The 19,050-nt window shown below is 38.1% G+C and overlaps 1 protein-coding gene and 1 long non-coding RNA gene across 2 annotated transcripts; both read right to left on the bottom strand.

The window, feature by feature from the left end:
• Positions 1-6,537: 6,537 nt before the first annotated feature.
• On the bottom strand, positions 6,538-8,502 carry LOC146516503 (uncharacterized). Its single transcript, XR_014874341.1, has 3 exons — positions 8,296-8,502; positions 8,175-8,216; positions 6,538-8,082 (listed from the first exon to the last, which is right to left on the bottom strand). It is a non-coding gene; the product is annotated as an uncharacterized LOC146516503 (long non-coding RNA).
• A 3,982-nt stretch (positions 8,503-12,484) lies between these two features.
• Positions 12,485-18,186, bottom strand: LOC146516502 (uncharacterized). Its single transcript, XM_085162085.1, has 6 exons — positions 17,771-18,186; positions 17,359-17,679; positions 16,549-16,659; positions 16,413-16,454; positions 16,192-16,337; positions 12,485-15,275 (listed from the first exon to the last, which is right to left on the bottom strand). The coding sequence occupies exons 1-6, from the start codon at positions 17,868-17,870 to the stop codon at positions 14,838-14,840; spliced, it is 1,158 nt and encodes a 385-aa protein (XP_085018211.1). The 5' UTR covers positions 17,871-18,186; the 3' UTR covers positions 12,485-14,837.
• Positions 18,187-19,050: the final 864 nt, after the last annotated feature.

The following is a 19,050-nucleotide window of genomic DNA, read 5'->3' as shown; positions in this document are numbered from 1 at the left end:
ACTTCACAGTTTTTATTAATCATTACCCACAAAAAGGGAATAAAGTTTATGGTCATGTTACAGTTTCTCCATCTGCTTGGGTCCGCTTCTGTCTGAATGTGGTCAATCTTATCATCAGACAGTGTTAGGATGCCTGGGTCGTTGACCCAGAGGTTTGAGTTTATTATATTATTTATCATTTCTAGTCTTTGGTTTCTTTGTCTGTGTTCTGTCTTATGGTTTACGTCTCGGTTCCCTCTGTTGCAGTGCCTGCGTGTGAGTCTGTCTTTAGTTCAGTCTGTGTTGTTTCCTGTTTTATTTTGAAGGTCCATGTCTGATGTTAATGTATCTGGTTTTGCTTCCCCTGTTTCGTTAGGCCTGATTTGCCCCAGCTGTTTCCCTCCTGTTACCTATTCCTTGATTGCTCCCTCTGTGTATATAAAGCCCTGTGTTTCTCTGTGTCCGTGTCGTGATCTACCCTTATGCCATGCTGTGTGTTCTGTCAGTCTTCTCGTGTAAGTTTATTTTGATATATCTAGTTATGTTACATTTGAGTTTAGCATTAAAGCTGTTTTGAGTTCAAGTTTTGCCTCTGAGTGTCTGAACCTTGGGTCCTCCTACTACCACTCCTGTCTGCACACAGCCTTCACATAACACAGTGAATTAAAGCTGCCTATGTCCAAGTATGCAACAAATACAAAATTATTTTCATTGAACTTTGTTTCACTCTAAATTGTTCTGTAGTCATCCTGGCCACACCAGCAGTAACATCATGTCCCACCAATGCAGCCCTACCCCAAATGAACACTTCTTTCATTTTAACATGTTTAAAAATGACGTATGTAGAATTTAGCTACAGGTGAATTTGTTGTGTAACACGGGCAGGCTCAGTCGTGTCTTCGCCCATCTGGACCAGCCAATGAACACTATGAGGGTTATGTTGTTTTTTTTAAATTTTTTCCAGTGCATTCAATAGCATCAGGCCAACCCTTCTGGGTGATAACCTGACATCGATGCAGGTGGATGCCTCTCTTGTGTCCCTGATTGTTGATTACCTAACAGGAAGACCACTACTGGACTGGGTTATAAACACCACTGCATTATACAGGAAGTGTCAGAGTGGTCTCTATTTTCGGAGGCAGCCGAGGTCTTTCAACATCTGTTGGACAATGTTCGGGATTTTTTTACGAGTCTGTTATAGCCAGTGCTATCCTCCATGCTGTTACATGCTGGGGCAGCAGGTTGAGGGTCACAGACGCCCACAGTCTCAATAAACTGATCCACAAGGCCAGTCTGAGAGGCAAATGTTGCCCAAGATAAGGACAATGCTGGATAATATCTCCTACCCACTCCATGATGTGCTGGCTAGTCACAGGAGCATGTTCAATAAGAGACTGAGATTACCAAAAAGCACCACTGAACAACACAGGAAATCATTTTTGTCTGTAGCCATCTCTCTGCACAACTCCTCCAACTAATACACTGCACACAGTACACATTGCAATAGTTACACTCGTTGCACATGCTGTACAGTAAAATAACAAATGACAAAGTTTCACAGGTTAGAGTTAAATATCAATTGTATATATTACACCTTTGTAATATTTTTGACATTTATAATTGAGTGATTTGTATATATTAGTCCTATTTCTTACATGTGTAAACTTTGTAATATATCATATTATTTAATTCGTTTAGTCTGTTACTGTCTTGGAGCAACTGTAAACCACATAATTTCCTAAGTGATTATTAAAGTATTCTGATTCAGATTTCCTTCTCATTTTAAACTATCTCTTGGGTGTCCAAACCTTTTCACTTTCTTTTTCCTTTTCCTACATGGTTGCTTTTTTTTTTAACACATTACATGTAAATAAAAGTCTAAACTGACCTTCTTTCTTTGTTCTTCATCGCATAGTTCACATCAGTGTAATGTTATATTGCAATATGTATGCTTGCAATAGATCTGTGTGCAGTGCTGTCTGTTTGGTGTGTTTATCGAAAACACCACTAGTGGGCATCAAAATTCAAATCTATGACATAATGAATTGAGACAAGCAAACATTAGCAATTAAATAAAGATCTCAGCCACAATATTCATGCACATGCTCATAAACACAGTCACAAATGTAAAGAATATAACAATGACTAATGTTCACACACTAGAGATGTTGCAAAATCCTTCCCCTTATATCATCACCCTGCAAAGGAGTATTTCACAATTTGTTAACCAGGTGTTGCACATATTGGAGAAATTTAGTTGTCCTTGAATGTCAGTAAAACATTTACAAATGTCCTGATACCTCTGAATAATTCCTGATGAATACAAACTAAACTAAACGAGAGACCGGTGACCAGCATCGCGGAGCATGACGTCCGTGCGGCATTGAGGAGAGTGAACACAAGGAAAGCGGCAGGGCCAGACGGCATCACCGGCTGTCTGCTGCGCTGCTGTGCTGACCAGCTAGCAGGTGTGCTCACTTACATCTTCAACGAGTCCCTGGCGAAGTCTGTGGTCCCCACATGCTTCAAAAGATTCACCATCATCCCTGTGCCCAAGAACAGCAAACCCTCATCCCTGAACGATTACCGGCCAGTTGCACTGACCTCGGTAGTAATGAAGGTCTTTGAGAGGCTGCTGAAGAACATCATCTCCTCCTCCATCCCAGACACCACAGATCCGCTGCAGTTCGCCTACCGACCCAAAAGATCCACAGAGGATGCCATCGCCCACGTCCTGCACACCACCCTCAGCCACGTGGACAAGAAACAGGGTAACTATGTGAGAATGCTGTTTGTTGATTACAGTTCAGCGTTTAACACAATAGTGCCCTGCAGACTGTTCACAAAGCTCAGGGATCTGGGACTCAACAGCCGTCTGTGTGCATGGGTGTTGGACTTCCTCACTGGCAGAACTCAGGTGGTGAGGGTGGGTAGATGCGTCTCTAACAGCATCACCATCAACACAGGAGCACCACAGGGATGTGTCCTCTCGCCACTGCTCTACTCCCTCTACACTTCAGACTGTGTGGCCACCCATGGCTTCAACACCATTGTGAAGTTTGCTGACGACACAGTGGTGTTGGGTGCCATCTCCAACAACGATGAGGCGGCCTACATGGACGAAGTGAAGAATCTGGCATCATGGTGCCAGGACAACCACCTCCAGCTGAACGTCGGCAAGACCAAGGAGCTGGTGGTGGACTTCAGAAGGAGTCAGCACAGAGACTACAAGCCCATTATCATCAATGGAGCTCCAGTGGAGAGGGTGCAGTCCTTCAAGTATCTTGGTGTCCACATCTCCTCAGACCTGATATGGTCTGCCCACATTCAGATCCAGACCAAAAAGGCTAGGCAGCACCTGTACCACCTACGACAACTGAGGAAGTTCAGGGTCTCTCCAAAGATCCTCAGGATTTTCTATACAGGCGCTGTGGAGAGCATTCTCACACAGAACATGACATCGTGGTTTGGGAACAGCTGTGTGAAGGACCAAAAAGCTCTCCAGAGAGTGATCCGTACAGCAGAACACTGCTGCAGGATTGCTCTCCCCCCGCTTCAGGACACCTACACCAGGAGATGCCGGACTAGAGCAGCGCAGATACTGAAGGACCTGTCCCATCCTGGGAACAAACTGTTCCAACTTCTGCAATCTGGTAGAAGGTTCCGCATCATCCGGACAAGGACAGAGAGACTCAAAAGGAGCTTCTATCCCCAAGCCATCCGGGCCCTAAACACACACACACCCACCATCTCACATCATCTATAATTGACTGAGACAGGACTCTCTTCCAGACACTCTAAACCCAGGCACAATGTACATTTCAAATTCCTTTAATTTTAAATATGTTTATATTGTCTATTCTGTAAAATAATCAGATGTCTATTCTTATTAATGTACAGAATTCACCTGCTTGCTGCTACTACTGCAGATTCACCTAATGTATATAATGTATATACTATATATATATATATATATATATATACATATATATATATATAATGTTCTTCCTCTACCACCTCTGAACTCCTTCAGATCAGTTTAGGATTTTTGGATTCACAGGAGGCACAGGGTCTGCACAGCTCTGTTTTTTCTCTGTTTTAGTTTTACTGCTTTCCTCATTTTATGTATTAAAGCAGGAAAAATACTGATATAGATCCCAGAGTTAGTGTTTTATAGCTATAGCTAGTGTATGCTACATTTGATTGCTCTGGGTTCAGATGTTTGTGATTTCTGTCGATGAGTATTGGCAAAAGAATTCTAGATAACGTTTTACGGTGGTTTTTTCTCTTGTCAGTGTCACTGTACAAAATCAGCATTACAGTAGTTATCTACTGGTACTGTGCTGATGAGCAGCTCAAATGGAAAAAATAATGATGCAATTCATTTGGCAGCCTTTTACAAGGATTTTGTTTAAACAAAAATTCTATACTGGCTATAAAGTATTTTCAGTGATTAGGGATGGGTATCGTTTAGGTTTTATCCGATACCGGTGCCAAACCGGTACTTTTGAAACGGTGCCGGTGCTTAAACGGTGCTCAAACCGGTGCTTAAAGAATGGAAAACACAAAATTGGTCCAAAAACGTCTCATGTTCAGCTGTTTTTTTTTTAAAAAGATAACAATGTTAGCCTTTTCTGCAGCTATAGGGCATATATGGTATCACTCTTGGCTGGAAGCAGTGCTTAAACAATGGAAAAAACACAAACTTTGTCCAAAATCCTCTTATGTTTAGCTGTTTTCCACTTTTTCTTTGGTCATTTTAGCCTTTTTGGCCAGGGTGAAGGGAGTATCTGCCATCAAACAAGAAGACAGCCACATGTAGCTATGATGGTGTTTGCTAGTTCACCTTACATGCATTAATGTAATAACGTGGTTAGCCTACTCAACGTAATTACACACGAACAACATTAAGCTACTGATGCAGAGAAGAACAGCTGCTGCTGCATCATCATCCGTCATCATTTCTGCTACACTGGCAGGGCTAGGGGCCAGGACTCTCCTCTTCGGGTTTTTGGGGGATGTTGCTAACTCCAGGTCCGATAACAGGCAACCCACAAGCAGTAGATGTGCACGGTGTGAGGTCTCGCAACAAGCTATCAAATACGGCGCATTTCTCGGCTTTAAAAAAGAACGCTATGCGGCGCCAGGTGTTTCATCAGATTTGAGGTGTTACCTCCTTTGACAGTATCACAGTATCAGCTTAAAGCACTTGTTGCAGGCTGCTGAGTTTGCATATTTTGCTGAGAAGTACAGCCAGACTTTTGACCGCTTCGCCTTGGGCATTTTTAATCTGTAGCTTTGCTCTAAAAGAACGTACGTACCTGGACCCGCCTACTATCCTCGGAACGTAAAATGATTGGCTAGAATCTAAAGCGTATCATTCCATACCAGTTGGTGGCGCTAATGCACCTTTCAGTTGTTTGCCAACCGCCAATACAAATGTAAGGAAGAAGAAAGTGTATCACAGCTCAGGGAAAAAAGCACCGAAATAAAGCACCGAAATGTGCGCTGCTTTTCGGTCTGGTTACTACCGTTTATGTCAGAACCGGTGCCATCATGGCACCGGATACCGGTACCCATCCCTACCAATGATATTGTCTGTGTGAGAATATGCAAATATGCAAAATTTGCTAACACATTTAAATCTAGTCCTTCTACCATCAAGAGGACAAAAAAACAAAACAAAAGCTATATTTAAATTGTCATCAGCCACCTGCATCCTAATGAGGGCGTACAACATTTTTCTTTTAGTATTTAGTATAAACACAAAGCCAACAATGCAGTACTTCAACGTGATCTTCAAAGTGATTCCACTGCAGAATGTGCCCGCTGAAAGACTGCATAGGCTACAATGTTGTACAAGCCTGACTGCTCATCAATACTTTTGTTACCTGTTGAAGTTCAGAATCTAGCTGTTACATTTAGCAATGATGCAATAACGCAATGTGTTTACGGTAATGCGTTTAACCCAGCACTTATCGTCATATATACTGGTACTCAAATTATTCAAACTGGTACCGGCTACAAAAATTAGTCATTTGTAGGCCTACATGTGGAAAAATAATGATATAATACAATTTGGAAGCCGAATATGATGGATTTTTGAGTTTATTTTCAATTTATCACTGTCTGCAAACAAATAGCCTATAAGGTAACATTAACCACAACAGCAGATGCCAACACACACAAAAACACACAAGATACTACACTAACTAACTTTCACCCACTAGAAATGTAGCACATTTCCCCTGACGTGTTAAAAATGTCAGCATCAATTCACACTTTAGCTTTGAGTCAACAAGCTATTAGACTTGTTCTTAACCCTATAATGCCCTTTGTATCATATTTGCTACATGAGTTTCTGAGACCTCTAACTCATCTACATGATCAATACTTGCAATAATTTCAAAATGTTATGTACTATGTTACTACTCTTTGGTCTAAAATTAACATATATTTTGTTAACAAAAAGTTGCCAAAACACCCAATGTATCAAATGTGATACAAACAAATATAATAAATATATAATGAAAATATATAATTAACAACATGATATAGAAAAAATGTAGATTTTGTTAGTGTTAATAAAAATCAGTTCCCATAAAAATCAGAATTTTCTCACTATTTTGTGATGGGTTGGGTCTTACAGGGTTAAATGAAACCAAAGTATAAATGACAAAAACACAGACAGAGACAGCCATGAAATGGAAACACTGACAGTACAATTAGTGTACATCTTTAATATTGGTGAAGACTGTTGTTGATGATTAGTGAAGAAGTTCACTTTTCCATAAATGTCATAAAATGTTACAAAATTACAAATCAGATGAAACTAATTCTGATTTATTTCTGATAAATCTAAACCAAACCAAAGCGATCTGGGCTTTTCACGTGGGACTCTGGAGACACAACGGTTTGCAAAACTCAGTGTATTTTTGCTTGTATTAGGTTCAGTTATTTCCTTTTTTCTACAAGCACCATCACCTGCTCTTTCAAATATGAAAGCTGGCAAAGTATTGGTGTAGATTCCAGAGTTATTTTCATAGTCATTTTGGTCGTCTGTGGGTGAATCTCCTGAACCTGCAGGAAGCTTGAATAAAGTGATATTTTCATAGGTATCAGCGAGTACACTACATTTGGTCTCTGTGGCATCAGATGTTAAAGGATCTGCTCTTTGTTGGTGAGCAGAGACAGATGAACTCTTAGGAGACTTGTTACTACCCTTTGTCCTCTTGTCAGTGTCATCATAACCACAGCTGACCTGTTGACAAGTGAAAAAGAAACAAATCAGCATGCTCTTATATGATACGCATTTATTGGGTTTGTGTAGAAAATCAATTTTTAAATGATTATTAATTTAAGTACAAAAAAATGGATTTCTGTGAGTATCCACACATTTACAATTATCTGGATCTGTGTTACAGAGTAACCAGTCTAAGCAAAGCTGATCTACGTACCTCACCCTAGTGAGGTACCCAGAGCTGTAACTCTGTCAAACAAGCTCTGTCCCAAAGAAAACAGATTGAAGTGTGTTCAAAGAGCGTTTTAAGCTCGTTTTTAACAATTCATTGGACAGGGTCAGTCATTTCCTAACACTAATTTTTGGCTAATCAGTGCATACTGCAGAGGCTAAAGAAACTCTACCAAAAATAAAACATGAGATCTAAAATATTGAATGATACCCTTCAGTGATGTTGTTGCACAGGTTTATCTGTGGATAGAGGCAGTATAAAGAATATTTCTCTACCATTACATGTAAAAGAAAGGCATGAGGGTGGTAAGAGTAGTTTTTCATCCAACAGCATGTTAGTTGTGTTTTGATATAACACAGAAGGATTTAATCACATTATACTCCTATAACTACAAACATGAACATCGTTTTGTGCTTCAGTTTATATTGCCTCTTTTTATTTGTGTACTACTTTCATATTGATCCCTGTTTTCTGACTCATACCTCTCTTTTGTTTGCACTGGTGAGGTCTGCACATTTGGAGTAAACTGATTGTTTATGTTTTGAGGTTTTTCTGGACTTCCGGAAACATACTGCCAGCAGCAAGACGGAGATCAGGCCAACACCACCAATGGTAGCAAACACGATGGTACCTGATGAAAACAAGACAATTATCAGATCTTGTTCATGTAAACACTTTAAGCCAATAAGCTATTAGCTAAGCTAATATCAAACAAAACTTTACCTGTGTTGATTTTAGGTTCTTCTTCAGCTGTGAAGTTTAGGGCTGTAGGAAGAATTAAGTATTACTTCATGTAAGTTTATCTGTGATTCATATTCATAAGGACTGATATGTGTATTTATACCTGTTGAAAGTTCTATAGGCTTCATGGTTCCTGTTCCATTTGTGAAGTTTGTTGTGTTGGTATTTTGATTTGTCCATGTGGCAACTCCCGGTATGACAGTTGTCACAGTTGCAATAGCTGTTTAAGAGAGTGGTTATTTACAAGGTATTTATACTATTTGTACTTTTACCTTTGTTAAAAAATATACAACCCCACTTCCAGAAAAGCTGGGATGTTGTATAAAATGTCAATTTAAAAAAAGATGCAATGATTTAAAAAAATCCAATTAATTCATTTCAAATCACGAACATTAAAAAACATATATCAAATGTTTAAACTGAGAAATTTTTAATATTTTTGGTAAAATGTTAGAGCATTTTATGGAAGCAACATCCCTAAAAAATGGGATGGGCAACAAAAGGCTGGAAAACTAAACAGCTGAAGGAGCCTAATTTGCAGCTAATGAGGTTAACTGGCAACAGGTTGATAACATGATTGAGTATAAAAAGAGTATCCTAGGATTTCTTAGAAATGATTCCTCGGTGTGACAATAATCTAGAGATTCAGAGAATTTGTAAAACACTCTGAAAGAGACAAACCAGATACTCAGTACTGGATGTCCATGACCTTTGGGTCCTCACTTGGCACTAAATTAAGAGAGGCACTGGTTCTTTTGTGGAATTAACTGCATGAGCCTCAAAATCATTATCTATGAACAAAGTTCACAATGCAATGCCAGGTAAAGAATAAGCCATATGTGATCATAATCTAGAAATACTACCGTTGTCCGTGAGTAAAAGCTGATTTTAAATGCACTGAGGCAAAGGTTATGTGTTCAGACAAATCAAAAATGTATCTGAAATTATTTTTCTCAAAAACATCAGGACTGCATTCTCTGACCTAAAGAGGAGGGTGAATACCAGCTTGTAGCAAGTTCAGAAACCTCCATCTCCGATGATTTAGGGTGCATTAATGTAAAACGGCAGCTTGCACATCTGCCAAGGTACCATCAATGCTGAAATGCATATACAGGTTTTAGAGCAGCAGTAATGTAACAAGTTATTATAGTGAATTCAGTTATGACATTACAATTACAATTGTGTCTTTACTTGCGCTACAAATGCAAGCGCAGTAATACAAATGGCGCAGATGACAGATGCACACACATCCACACATGTGCAGTACCAATAAGTATAATTTTTCTAACAAAACATAGTATTTTATTCTATTTTATATAGTATGTTATTCTTTTGATCTTATTCTATTCCACAATTGTTCTTCATTTTTACTGCTTGTAATTTTGCACTGTCCACTTTCTGCCGTGACCCAACAAATATATTCCCACATGTGGGATTAATAAAGGTTTATCTTCATTGTATCTTAAATGTACTTCAGTTATCTGCACGCTGGGTGGATATGTGTCTTTCTTCCTCTGATTTGATTTCAGTTCGTGAGTGGGAAGAAGAACAGCGGTGGACGAAATTAACATAAATTAACAATTACATTTTTTTTTTTAAATTAACCTTAAAAACATTTGTCTAAAACAAATCATTATATATAGTTATGCAATTTAAAAGGGGTTGTAAATCTCTTGGTTTTCACAAGGGCTTCAGTCTAAGCCACAGACAAAAATAGGTGGTGACATCATAGTTGAGATAGGGTTGAGAAGCGTTATATAAGAAGTGGTCTGTGAACCACAAGATTATAAACATTTATAAATGCACTTCTAAGAATCAATTATAATAAAACTTTAGCTGTAATACATTTTTGTTTATTTCTCTGAAATCAAAAAGATATTTTTTTATAATTGTTGTGTGAAAGAAGTAGAGATGGCACGATACCACTTTTTTGTGTCCGATACCGATACCGATATCATAAATTTGGATATCTGCCGATACCGATATGAATCCGATATAGTGTGTTTTTTAATCAACAAAATGTTTTTTTAATATCTTGCTGCTTTTTGTATAAGTTCATACTCAAGTTAAAAAAACAACAACAACACTCACTAAAGCTATTCTGTTATACCTGTATGTAAAAAAAAAACAAAAAAAAAAAAAACACACTGCACCCAAAATATTTCATAGATCAGCAACACTGATCAATCTAATAAAGTTAAACCTGCACCATCCTTCCTATTCTGGTATTTTAAAGAGTACTTAGCAGAAATATTAAGCAACCTAACTAATAGGGTTGCAAACTCCCAGCAAAAGAAAATAGGGAACCACCCTCTTCCTCATGATGCTTAATCAATGTAATCAACTTTAATTTGATGCAGGGTGAAAAAAATTCACAGAAATAAATTATTTTTCAAGAATAATTAAATAGATTCAACATCTTTCTTCAACAGAATTGCAGAATTCACAGATGGTACTTTCCCAAAGGAAAAAGTACTACAGCTTACTAGGGTATATTAGACTTAACAGTTATTATATACAGTAATGGACTTCTATACATTTTATAGAAGTCCATTAAACATTTCAGATTAAAACTTTGGGTGTAAGATTCAGATAATTATTAAATAATTAAAAGCTAGATATTTTAAATGAGAATAAGAAAGAAAAGTATGTCTTTGTGCCCCCTTTTCCCTGTTCATGCCCTATCGGCCCCCCTGGCTAAACTTTGCTAGATCCGCCCCTGCACAGTTACCAGCCGTCAGCTGCGTAGAAAAAGATCCTGGTGTAGAAAGTAATATTAAATAAATTCTAACAACAGCTTATCAAGCTTAATAGTGCTGCTGTTGTTCAGCCGCTGGTTTCCTCTTTCTGGTGCAAAGTGGGCCAAAAACAAAGAAGAGAGACGGACTCGCGACAGAAAAGCCGATCAGCTGATCATTAAGCAGTTTCATGATTGAAGTAGCAGAGGGAGGAAGAGAGAAGAGGCAGTTGCTCTATATATCGGTTGTTAAGCTTAATGCGGGAATGCTTTACAAACATTCAGAGATGAACTTACACACTTGCTTTACTTCTATCTGAGATAACTTCCTCAGAGATAAAATGTTTGCTAGCAGGCTACAAATACACACAGCCGCTCTATCACGTGACCACACTGCTCCGACGTGCTACGGTTATGAGCCGAGTTACACCGTGTCGCAAGTTTTTTGAGGTGCTTTTTTGATATTTAATGGATCGGATTACATTTTTTATTTCTCTCCGATATCCGATCCAGTAATTTAGGTCAGTATCGGACCGATACCGATACGTAATATCGGATCGGTCCATCTCTAGAAAGAAGTGGTTTTAAAAAAGCAAAACACTGACATATGATAGTTACTGAATTAGTGCAGTATGGGTAAAGTGGGAGTGGGTAAAGTTGTACAAAAACTTTGTTGTTACATTTTTTTAGTTACATTAACCCACAAACTGAGAATTGTACCTGCAAGAATGTAAATACAAATATCAAATTAAAAGTATTCATGTACACGTACCGTTCTTTACTGTTAGGTGTACCTGAGCATATGTATCGAAACCAGTCCGCTCCACTGCACACCAGTATTTCTGTGAGTCTGACAGCTGAAGATTGCTGAAGGTCACAGTGAAGAATCCATCCCCAGAGTCCACCAGAGTAATCCTCCCTGACTCTGCTCTTCCTCCAGATTCTACAGTAACCAGTATGTCTCCTGTGCTTTTACATGGATCTTTGCAGAAATACTTGTTGTTGCTCCATGCATATGTGTGTGAGCACTGGAAGGAGACACTTCTCCCTTCAAATTCCTCTACATTGATTACGTCTCCATTGATTAATGTAACTGTTGAAATTGATGTAATAATGTAAAGTCATTTAGTAATAATAATAAGTGATGTGATAAGATACAATACATCAAAATAAACATTTAAATGACATAAACTACTAAACATGTGTAGTCACTTACCATATAAAAGGCAGTAGAGGAAAGAAGTCTTCTTCATTGTAGCTGAAAAAGTGACACTTGTACGTAGTTCTTTATTTTAAGTGATCTCTTAGACAACCTGCTTCTGCAGGTTTGTGGGCACAAAGGGAGGAAATGACACCTACACAACCCCATATATGACAGTTTATTTTCACTGCTTCACGAACGGTGGCAGTAGCTATATATATATATATATATATATATATATATATATATATATATATATATATATATATAAACATGTATTCTATTTCTTATGGAAATAAAAGCAGGGAAGCAGGAAGTTTTTGATTTTGTTTTTTTTATTACAGAAATGTTGGATAATTTCACACAATATCATAAATTTCATTTTAGGAATAGTTTAATATTTTAGAAACTTAATCGAATGCTTTCTGCAAGACAGCAATTTGACAGATATATATATTAAACTGTTACCAGTCTTCCTGGTTTGAAATGTGGAATGTTTCTCAAAATGTTTTTTTTTCTTCTGTAATTACACTCCTTTTACAAACAGCCAAATACTGAGGTTTTCATTAGTACCGATATATTTTGAATATTTTTAGGTGCTATCTCAAACCTTTCAGTCAAAGGCTAACAGGTCAATAGTTGTCAGTTTACTCATAAGAGTCATTGTGTTTTGAGTTGTGGTTTTGTGGTTTAAAAGTTGTCAGTACCTACATCTAACTTCTATCACCAAGAACATCCTTCCTGTAAAGTGGCAATGAGTGATCAAGACTTTCCAGTAGACAGATATGTGTGCAAGTATATGCAAACACATGTCATACTGATGACACTATACTAAAATCATGTCTCATATAAAAAAACAAAACAGTAACATTAAAACATTAAAGCAAAGCCACTTTATAAAATGAAAATATATTTTCATGCCACCATAGGAAATATTCTTTTTTTTTGTCTCCTTATGAATAATCCAATAACACAATGATCAACTGGTTACATGCTGTATCATGCAGCATGCATGTTACACTGGAGCTGTTTTTTTTTTTTTTATCTCAATGCAAATACATCTGGATACAAAAGTCACTTTAGGAAGTAAGTAAGTACAATGAGTGACATGAACTGACAGACAAGCAGAAATTAAATGGTTGTTTTAAGGGTACATTTTACAAATTCTGTCAGAAGAAAGTGGAAAGCTTCAATCATACTAAAGATGTTTAGCACCCTCTTTGGGTTTTATACAGGGTTTTTCTGCTTCTTTAAATCTGAGACATAGATGCACTGTAATTGGAGCCCCTTCTGAAATCCTATGCCATAACGTAACAGCATGTGCACCTAGAAATATAACTATATGTTACACAGGGTACAACTTGCAAGAAATCATGTGTAACGCATATGAAATACAGAGCTACTAAACCCCTTTGCACCATTTAAAGCTATTGCTTATTATTGTCACACGGGGGCGCCGTGAGACTGTTTTGCATTATGACAACCTTAGGTCTGTGAGGCTGTCATATCTTAGGTCTTGTCCACAGGAAGCGTTTTCTGTCTCGTCTTTGAGCTCTTTCCCTCTATGGTGTCAAGCGTGTGTTGGAGGAAGACGAAGAATATATTGGGCCCAAACTCAGAGCACAAAGACGCTAACATCTGAGTTATTTGTGTTATAAAATCATAATTGGGTTTTTGTAACTACTAGAAAGGATTCTGGAGAACCACTGATGGCGAGCCCAGCACAAATGAGATTGTGGATGAAATGGTGAGGCCAGCCATGCAGTCGGATTATGGGAAATTTCTGAAGAACTAAGTCAAGCCATTTCTTGAATTTCAGATAAGCCCTATGTACTATTAGTCCTAACTGGGTAGTAGACAATAGGGTTTGCACACTGACACTTCCTTACAGTACTGATGTTTGGATCTCAGCGAACATAAAATGACAATTCAGACTGGAATTTTGTTCATTTCAAGATAGAAAGAGTTTATTTTGTTCAATAACTGAAGACCAGACACTTCTGATCCCCCAGGATCCGGTTTTTCCCAAAAGAAACTACTGGGGGCCAAGAAGATAAAGGATGTGCAGAGCATAATTAATGCCACCCAAAAAATCATTGGCTGCCCTGGAGACCATCGCCAGATCCTCCTGTCTCAGGAAAACCAGGGCCATTACAGGGGACCCCTTGCACCCCGCCCAACCCTCAGGTCAGTCAGGTTTCACACCTCCAGACTCAGCTGGAGGTGTGAAACCTGACTGCCCTGGGCCATTCCCCTGGGCCTTTCGGACAGTCAACAAACGTTTTATTTTTTTATTTTCTATGCACTAGCTCCGAGCACTTTGCAAATATTTTGTTCTCCAGTGTGTGCCTTTCTCTTATTTCTTGTATATATTTTGCTAGTTTTCTATACGTATATCTCTCTTGATTTTATATATTTGTCCTGTTTGCTATTTATTCCTCCTGTCTACTATTTATATTTATTCTGGCACAGTTGGTGTGGAGCACCTACAATTTCGTTGTACATGTACAATGATAACAAAGGGCTAATCTATTCTATTTTATTCTATCCCCAGAAATGACCAATAATCTGCCTGAGAGGGCAAACCTGCAGACACTGAGGATAGTTGCAAAAGTTAATAATCATAACTGGAGATTATGGTGCACATAATTGGAGAAATTAACTTGTCCATGAATGTTTATGAATAACATACAAATTTAGATTAAGTTCAATTAATTTCTGATAAATCTAAACCAAACCAAAGAGATTTTGGCTCCTTTGCGGTTGATCCACAGGAGACAGAAGGAGATGCCTTGTAGGTACAGCTCTCTATATTTTTGCACGACTTAGGTTTAGTTGTCTTTTTGACAAGTACCTGTTTGGGTTTTTTTGGCACTAGAGCTGGCAAAGTATTGACATATAACCCAGAGTTATTATCATAGACATTTTGGTGCTGTGTTGTTGAACATTCTGAATCTGCAGGAAGGCTGGGGAAATAGATGGTTTCATAGATACTAGAGGGTGCACTGCATTTGGTTGCTGCAGGTTCAGATTCAGATGATGGATCTGAATGGCATCTTTGTTGGTGAGTAGAGACAGAAGAACTCTGAGATGACTTTTTACATTGGTTTGTCCTGTCGTCAGTGTCACTGTACTCACAGCTGACCTGTTGAAAAGTGACAAAGAAAAACAAAATAATCACATTCGTGAGTGCTCTATCTATGTATGCTCTATGCTTTATGTATGCTTTATGTATGCTCTACATCAACTGAGAAGTTCATTTATATTTCTTTATGGAATCTTTATTTATATATTATAAAACAAATTACTAAATAAATTAAGTATGTTGCATGAATTAGCCAACATTGTCTGGTTTTGTGTCCCAGAGCCACGAGTCTAGGCAGAGCAGAGAGAGAACATTTTCAATACAATACAAAAAAATCAAACTAAAATAAGAAAACTCTGGAAACTAACAGAAACTTAACTAATTTAAAACCAAAAATCAAAATGAAATAAAAAAAATTTAAAAAGTAGTTAGAAAATTCAAAACTATAATTACTCAAACTCGGAAATGAATCCAGCCAAAGGTGAAGTGTAGTTTGAAGTTGGTTCATGCTAGACAGTTACTTGGACAGGATGTGTGACTTTTCCTCAATCTGCCTAATGATGGTTAAGGATCTCAGTTTGCAGATCAGTTTCTATTTGCTCTACTGATTTGCAGCACAGCAAATTAAACTGAGATCTAAAGTGCTAAACAGTGTTTCAGTGATGCACTTATATTTAGTTTTATCTGTGGAGAGAGCCAGACTGACAGTTTCCTTCAGTTCTAATGCATGCCTTTTAAATGCATGCAATGCTAAAGACAGGAAATGATTACCCGGGCTTGCCAAATAAACTATTTCCATCTAACATCAGTTATTTGCGCTCTCGCAAAATACAGAATTTAGGTGCCATAATGTGTCATGATTTACTCTCGTTGTAATTCTATAAATTCAACCCAGAACATTTTATTATGTGCTTGATTTATATCAACTGACTTCAGAGACAGTTTTCAGGGTTTATCTCCAGTTTCTAACTCATACCTCTCTTTGGTTTTCATTGCTGAAGTCTGTGCTGTTGCAGTAATCTTGTAGTTTATGTTTTGAGGTTTTTCTAGACTTCCTGATGCATACTGCCAGCAAGAGAGCAAACAAAGCTAAACCCACAGCAGTAGTAAACATGATGGTGCCTGAGGAAAACAGGTTGAATTTCAAAATCTTATTCATTCAAAGTCTTTAAGTCATCATAACAATCAGAACATTACCTGTGTTGGTTTTAATTTCTTCTTCAGCTGTGAAGTTTAAGACTGTAGGGCAAAATATAATATTAATTAATGTAAGTTTGTCTTTGATTTATTTTTATGTGGACTGAAATTTAATTATGTTAAATATTTCTTATACCTGTTGAAAGGTTTGTAGGCTTCATGGTTCCTGTTCCAGTTGTAAAATGTGTTATGTTGGTATTTTGATATGTCCATGTGGAAGAAACATCAGATATGATAGTTGCTGTAACTGTATAAGGAGGAGAATTGAAAGAGTTACTTAGATTGTCGGTTTTTCACCCTTTTCAAAATAATATGAGTCAAAACAAAACCATAAATGTATTTCATTAAAAAGCCAATCATGAGTATCATCAGCATACTGTACTTTAATCTTGTTTTTCATGTTGATACACTGCTCAAAAAATGGCTTTGTAGTAAAACAACTGAACTCAACTGTGTGCAGTCCAGAATTTTCACCAATTGAAAGTATTGTACACATTATCGCGTAACAAATATGACAAACATGACCAAAGACTGTGAAAAGGCTAAAGTCCTGTCTCAGACAAGAATGGGTCAACGGTCTTCTTCTAAACATCCAGCTACTGGTCCTCTCACTTCGCAAACATTTGCAGACTGTTGTTCAAAGAGAACTGGCTGCTACACAGTGGTTCTGTGCCAACCTTTTTGAGATGTGTTGGCACCATCAATGTCAAAATAAGCAACGTTTTTCTTAAGTCACAATTTCTCAGATTAAACATTTGGCATTTTTTCTCTGTCCTATTATGACACAAATTTGACTTAATGAGATTTGCAAATAATTCCCCTCAGAGAATGAATGCATAGATGCAAATTATACTACCAACTAGGAGCTGTCCCTCCATTAATTTACAGGTGTAAAATTAAGAGTATTGGTGCATTTTATTTAAAAGTGATAGAACAATATACGTACCTTTCTTTACTGCAAGCTGCACTTCAGTATATGTGTCAAAACCAGGCCTATCCACTGCACACCAGTATTTCTGTGAGTCTGACAGCTGGAGATGACTGAAGGTCACAGTGAAGGATCCATCCCCAGAGTCCACCAGAGCAATCCTCCCTGACTCTGCTCTTCTGCCAGGTTCTACAGTAACCAGTTTTTCTCCTTCGCCTTTACATGGATCTTTGCAAAAATACTTGTTGCTGTTCGATGCAATTTTGTGTGAGCACTGGAAGGAGACATTTCTCCCCTCGAATCCCTCTACATTGATTATGGCTCCATCAGTAAGTGGAACTGCCAAAATTGATCATGTAACAAGATATGAAAGATGAAATTAAATCATTCAATGAAAAAATGTAAGTATTAAATTTGTGAATTCACTTACCAAACAAAAGGAAGTTGAGAAAAGAAATGGTCTTCATTGTGGCTGAAAAAGTAACAGCTATGTACCAGTAGTTCTTTCTTGCTCCCTTCAGGATCTGCATTTACAGCCTTAATTAAACTTATACAGTATACTAATAAATAAGACAACAAGGTGCATGTAGAATTAACTAGCCATAAGTGCACAAAGCAGACACAATGCACACAGTTAGAATTGGTGAGCGGTGGAGGACAGAGTTGCTACTGCAGATAACTCAGATCTGCTTGCTTTGGTTTGTGGGCACAAAAGGGCGGAAATGACACCTACACAGCCTCCCTGACGAGAGCCTCTTTTAACTGGGTAGCAGTAATTTAAGTGGCGTTTTATACCACATCAGCTTAAAATTAAAATTTGCTGCATCAACTATAAATGTAATTAATTTATATATGTGCCTTTAGATTTACTGACAGTCGAGCACTTCATTCTCGGACTGCAGGCTTACTTGTTGTTCCTAGAGTGTTTAAAAGTAGAATGGGAGGGAGAGCCTTCAGCTTTCGGGCCCCTCTCCTATGGAACCAGCTTCCAGTTTGGATTTGGGAGACAGACACTATCTCTACTTTTAACATTAACCTTAAAACTTTCCTTCTTCTTTAAGCATATAGTTAGGGCTGGATCAGGTGACCCTGAAACATCTCTTAGTTATGTTGCGATAGGCATAGGCTGCCGGGGGATTCCTATGATACATTGATTATTTCTTCTTCAGTCACCCTCTCACTTATGTGTTAATAGACCTATCTGCATTGAATTGTACTTGTTATTAATGTCTGGCTCTCTTCTGTAGCATGTCTTTTATCCTGTCTTCCCTCTCTCGTCCCAACCAGTCGCAGCAGATGGCTGCTCCTTCCTGAGCCTGGTTCTGCCGGAGGTTTTTTCCTGTTAAAAGGGAGTTTTTTCTTCCACTGTCACCAAAGTGCTTGTTCATAGGGGGTCATAAGATTGTTGGGTTTTTGTCGGTATGTATTATTGTAGGATTTACCTTACAATAGAAAGCGCCTAGGCAACTGTTGTTGTGATTTGGTACTGTATAAATAAAACTGAATTGAAACAAATCTAATTGAATTGAATTCCAAGAGTCCAAGAGATTCTGGGGAAAGTGCTGAAGCATCCAGGCCTAAATGCCTAATTCTAAAAGACTTGCCAGCATTGCCACCCAGCCTCCCCTGGCATTGCTCCCTGAACTCACTTGCCTGCAGCTGAGTCAAAAACTACACCCAGCCACCACAGTGTGCTACCAGCAAGTTAAC

This window comes from Neolamprologus multifasciatus, chromosome 6, assembly GCF_963576455.1.
Source record: "Neolamprologus multifasciatus chromosome 6, fNeoMul1.2, whole genome shotgun sequence".
NCBI classification, from domain to species: Eukaryota; Metazoa; Chordata; class Actinopteri; order Cichliformes; family Cichlidae; genus Neolamprologus; species Neolamprologus multifasciatus.
The sequence above is the reverse complement of the archived record's forward strand: the minus strand, read 5'-3'. Positions and strand labels throughout refer to the sequence as shown.